Here is a 6,000-nt window from a genome sequence, read left to right on the forward strand (position 1 = left end):
CGCCATTATCGTACGCCAGGTTTTTGTCGTCGTGTAAACCGGGTCCAAGTACTCCAGGAGAAGATGAAAAAGTAACTGCTATTATTAAATGCACAAAAACACAGTTGGGGGTACCTAATAATTGTTTCAGTAAAATGTCATTGAACCCTTAGCCTGGGTGCCAAACCCATAGCACACTGGACACAAAGTAGCTCACTGAGATACATGTACTTCGTGTCCAGTGTGCTATGGGTTTGGCATCCAGGCTATTGAACCCTTTCAAGGTGTTAATATTTATGTCCTACCGGTTACAGACATTGCCTCCAGGTATAAGAGGTAAATCACCCAGTGAAAGAGTTGCTAGTCTAGTAATTATTACAGTTACAGTATACATATCTTAATCCCCACCATCTGGCAACCCACAGGAATATGTACAAATCTGCAAGGTGCCTTGAGTTACACACTTTTACTTTATCTGGATGAATAACATACATGTTGAACGTATTCAGCGGGGTTCAAGTGTCTCCAACTGACCAGTCCAATGGGTCTGGTGGTAAGTGCGTTGGCCTAGTGGTTAGCGCGTTGGGTTTGTGAGCCGGTTGGTACATTTTCGGTGTGGGGTGAAATATGTTTCCACTCGCCCCTATTCTGAAGTACAATGTATAATTTTGGTGACATTACTTGAATTTTTGCTGACCTTAGCATTGTGTTATATTGTTCTGACAAACATTATGCTACTCCTAAGTATGAATTAATCTTTCTATGTATGTATTAAATGGACCTTTACACCTGTTCAGTGAAAGTTTCAGACAGGGGACCAAGATTCCCCAGTGACCCCTCCACCACCCTGTGCCAGTGATTTATCCCCAGCCTGCACATAAATCAGTCCTCCATGGCTAGTTTCACCCCAGTTTTACCCAGCCAGGAGGGCCAGTTGGCTGTAAATATCCCTGTCCTGGACACAGAGGTCAAAGGGTCACTGGAGGGACATCTCTCATGGCCCCTTGAGCTGACCTGTGGATGACACTGGACTGTAAAGCTGGCCTAAATGTCTTGGAACATGCCAGTTTTGGTAAACCAAGCAATGTGGAGGGATCTAACACCAATACCCAAAAACCGTGCAGGTAGATAACAGGTTATGGAATGTTGGGATCGTTGAATATGTCGGAAGGAGTCTTTGTATTGATTAGTGTGCAGCTGTTTGCCAAAGATGTATAGCACTAGCTGGTGGAATGTCTGTAATAAATGGAGTACAAGCTGTGCTATTGATTCATGTTATCAAGAGAGTTCTCTTTCCTACTTCTGCACAACAACATGCCAATTACATAACTCACTAGTATTGCACGCTAAAGGTTGTAGAATTGATGACTACAGGTCTGCAAAAACTTGCCAGGTGGGCATTTCCACATGTATAGATGTAACCATATCATGGTCTGCTAAGATTTATTGTTGTGTGCTATTTTCAGTTTTGGAGTGCCTAATATGAACATCCCTGCCAATCAGGTACTGTATTCCTCAGCATTTTTGAAAAGCCGAAGTTCCCACAGATTTGTCAACTGCTGGCAAACTAAAGAACATGTAGTGTATGATGTACATTATGTCCTATTGTTACTAGTGCTTTAATTCTTTGGGAAAACCAAGCTTACTACTAAGGACAAAGATAGAAGAAATGTTACCAAATAATGAGGCAGATGTGCTAAATGCTGCTTTATAAAAGATCATATCTAACATGCAAATTTCAACCCAGTGATGAAACCTAAAATCTGTTTTGTCAAAATCAAAATTAATTCATTTGCTCACTCAGCCATTCTATCAGCCCATAGTCATCAGCATTGACAGTTTGTCAGTGATTGATTTAAAACTAAGATGTTGTTGCTGTTCTGTGTCAGACATAACTAACCTCCGTGTCAGCTTTGTGGCCTCAAGAGTTCCAGATATTTTGAGAATCCAAGGCAAGCAGTGGGCTATTTGTCACCCAAGAATGATACATTGTAGGTGAACACATCTTTCTTGGTTGTACGTTGTTAATCCTTCACTCTTTATTCAATTTGTTATTATAATAAGAACTTAAAATATCTGCCCAATGTTTCTCTATATCTTGTTTGTAATGAGTATAAATAAAGAAATAAATAACTATTTTGCCCCTCCCCCAAAACTGGATGGCCCCACTTTGCATTGCAAGCCGTCATGTTTTAGTCTAGAAAAGTGGCAATGGCAGAGCAAAATAATTGATTACTGTTATAAAATACTGTATTTCATTGTTACAAGCTCAATACCTGAAGTATTTAAAAAGTGTTAAAAGCTTTGTACCACTAGGTAAAATTATAACAGACTCAAAACAGTTGATAACACCAAGTAGTTTTATAACATGACACTACAAAGGTTAGAATATAACAGATTTACGGATTAAAATTCCCACCCGTAGACCTTCCTCTATGAACACTGTTATTTATTACGGCGCTCTAGGTGTCCTTGGCATTGATATATATAGTGTCTGGCAGAGGTTGGAAGAGCTGGTGTGCCCCAGGGCTAGGGGTAGGCAGCGTCTGGGTATCATATTTCAGTACAAACATTGCCCTAACCTTGCTCCACCATTGCTCGCAATTGGCAGGGCATATTTTGTCCGTTAAAAGCATCGTTTATAGCCAACTTCAAACAAAGTACAATGTATGCCTGTGAGTGTAAGTATGTACATTTTCGCCAATTAGTTGACTGGGGACTAGAATTTATATTGCACCTTAAAATGTTCAAGTTAAATGTAATACAGGATATGCAGCACTTGACTGTAAATATCTCTTTCTGTGTGTGAATAGTGATGTATTTGTATGGCAGACTAATAATAATCTTTTAGAGCATACAAAAGGGCCCGTAGAGTTGTAGACAATCAATATTCACTCATACATAGACATCTTTGTTTTCAAAATCCTAAGATAGAAACAATTCATTTTTCAAGATTGTTGGCAGTAAACTTGTCTCTGTCATGGTAACAATATGCAGGGTCCGGTTAGGGAAGGGGTGGTTTGCAGGCGTTGTCTTATTGGCAGTGTGGGGCTCTCCCATTGGTCACAGCTGCATGTATCCCATGCTACGTTTGGCTAAGGACTTTGCCCCTTTAATGTTGTCAGAATGTTTAACAAATTCCCTCAGCTGGATCTAGGCACATATCCTACTGCTTCTGGGGTGAGTTGGGGTGACATGAGGTAGAGTTGGAACGATTTAGCCAGGATTTTCAATGTAAGCCAGCTGTAAGAATGAGATAGACCTTGAACTAGAATATTATGACATATCATGTGTTTAAATGTTGTGTACGGGTATGTAAAATTGAACTCCTTCCAAGAAAAGCTATGCCATATGGTGCACTAGTTTGACAGGCCTCTGCATTTGTAAGCTGAGTCCATTTACTAGTCATATCATTACATTTCATAGATTATTTGTGTCATATTGAATTATATTGGACCTGCAAACCCTGTTGTCTGCGGCTTTACTAAGGAAGTGGCTGATTGTTTGGTCGTCCAGGCTGTATAGCGATTTAGTCAGGCTACAGGGGGCACAGGTAGGCTAGGATTTAGAGTCATCATAATTATTGGTAATCAAAATGTCTTAAATGTGTATTCTAATGTCTGTTATTATAGGATTTAAAACCATCACCATGCAATTGTAGCCATTTGCTTTGGCACAACATTTGTGTTGGGTGTAGGGTTTTAAGCCAGCAGTGAGAAGGTTAAGAAAACAAAGATGGCAAAAATATCTAAATTATATGGCAAAGAACGGTGAGACTACATGTAAGAAAAGACTGGAGCCAGTCAAGGGAGGGTTTCCGGTGTAGGAGAGATAACACCCTGGAATTATGATGATTATGATGAACATTTATGGATTATGATTAATGATGATCTCATTTTCTTCACAGGCTTCATTCTTCAACACCTTGCCCTTCATGGCATGACAACAACTAACTAGCAGAGGGGATTGCACCGAAGGGTAGATCACTGAGAGTGAGGTTTTTGTGAACTCTTTGACTTGAGGACAGTTATGGAGCTGGCACGTGGCTGCCTACAGTGCAGTACCTGATGGCCAGACGAGGACCTTTACGTTACTTCTTTTGTGGCTGTATCGCGACGTCGCTGACATGGGCAGTCATCTTGATGCTGTACTGGAATGGAGATGTACAGAGTGGGAACACAGCAGTGCCACAGGAGGGGAAGTCATATGGAGGGAGGTCAGTTCTTCTTGTCCCATATATTCTTTTCTAGAAATCATAGTTTTTATCACACAATGCAATTACACAATATATAAATTTCTAGGTAAGGAAGTATTGTTTTGGGTGGCTGAGATGTGGGTTTGTGTTTCTGTTTGCATGTCTGTAGTAGGTTGACAGCATGTGGGTGGGGAAGATTGACAAGCAGAATAACAGATGAAAAGTTCAGAGACAGGAAATGGGGGAACTTGAAGTTGAAGGTCACAAAAACCCTAAATACTTCTAGAGCATAGTTGAGAATTTTTATTTGAGGGATATCACATTCCAGTTGTAAACATATTTTGGGGTTGGAAAGATATTATAAGTAATGTAACCCTTACCTTCATTTTCTGTGCTCCCCCGACCCCAAACCACCCTACCTTTCATTTTGAAACTTTGCTCTCTTGAGTTTCAAACAGTCACGAGGAAACAGCCCTTTCTGTGACCCCTCTATCTTCTTCTTGCCTCCTGAAAGTGGCAATCTGTCTATTGATCCACAGATCCCCAGGGAAAGTAGTCAGCCCAGTGAGCAAAGATAGCAGCAGTCACCTTATCACACCCCCATGCACTTCACATTCACATCAGCACACTGCCTGCACCAGCTAATCATCTGCTCTGAAGTCAGGCTATTCACTGTCTTGTGAAAGGCACAGAATGTTAGCAACAGTGGGGACAAAAGAAGGGACAGGCAGCATACATGTAAGATGACATGCAGTTAAAAGTACATGTTGACAGATGGTTGAATTACTAGATATGCCACAGCATGGGGCAGGACCTTATGGGATGGCCCACATTCAACATATATGGGGAGGGGGGGTGAATGAAGAATTCAAGGTCAATAGGACAACTCACAGCACCATGTAGACATGTAGAGCCATACACATATCACCTGACTAAAGTGTCTGCTGTTCTTGATCCAATATTTTGTAAAAAAAAATAGATCAGGGAATTCAAAGGTGATAGCCATTACCATTTCATGGCACTGTTAGTGTTAGGGTGTAAAATACAACTGTAAAGTACTGAGCATTAAACCAACTCTAGGCTATAGGGAAAAGCTTTGAAGGCAGGCAGATAACAGCATGACAAGCTTTGTTGCTGTAAGATGGATGCAGCTGTAACACTTTGAATTTACTGACGCAGCAGTATCACAGCTTCAGGTAATCATGAGTGTCCTGGGGCTGTTATTTGCAGACAGTAAATGTACACATAGACGCAGTCTGTCTGGAAAAATCCAATTCCTCTTGCGTCAGCATCAAGCCCGCTGAGTGGAATTCAATCATGGGGAAGAAATGGAATGTTCAGATAAGTGTGTGTGTGCAGGTGTGCAGTATCTTTGTTAGAAAATTGGCTTTGGGCTATTCCAGAAAATGTGAGGGGCAAAAGATGGTTAAACAATCTCAGAATGCTACTAGTAAGAATTTTACTAATACTAATACTAATACGTTGATGAAGGTTAGACATCCAGGTAAACGATACTCGTAAGAAAATTCAAACTCTACTACTGGATCAGTTACGGATTTTTATTTCCGGACGTTTCGAGTGACATCCATCACTCTTCTTCAGCATCACAAATGAACAGAGAACCGATTCACTCTTATATACAAGTAACTAGAAAAACCGGTTAAACAACAAGGTCTGTAAGAAGCTTTATCATGTAAAAGAACGGTTCACGCAATATACAGGTAATTAGAACTACAAAAAACCTGTTCAACAACCGTAAGAGTCTTTGTCATGTAAGGAAGGTTCCTATGGTAGGAAATTACCATACGGAAAGTTACTGTCCCTTG

General features: G+C 40.6%; 1 protein-coding gene across 1 annotated transcript in view; it reads left to right on the top strand.

Moving 5' to 3' along the window:
- Positions 1–3,887: 3,887 nt before the first annotated feature.
- The window catches only part of LOC109461822 (polypeptide N-acetylgalactosaminyltransferase 11-like), an 18,195-nt gene continuing 16,082 nt past the window's right edge, over positions 3,888–6,000 (top strand). The window contains exon 1 of the mRNA XM_019758283.1: positions 3,888–4,195. Within this exon, the coding sequence (XP_019613842.1) occupies positions 4,047–4,195 (149 nt within the window). The 5' untranslated portion in view covers positions 3,888–4,046. The remainder of the gene's footprint in view (positions 4,196–6,000) is intronic.

The sequence above is a fragment of the Branchiostoma belcheri genome, unplaced genomic scaffold, assembly GCF_001625305.1.
Source record: "Branchiostoma belcheri isolate BF01 breed outbred unplaced genomic scaffold, Haploidv18h27 scaffold96, whole genome shotgun sequence".
Taxonomy (NCBI): domain Eukaryota; kingdom Metazoa; phylum Chordata; class Leptocardii; order Amphioxiformes; family Branchiostomatidae; genus Branchiostoma; species Branchiostoma belcheri.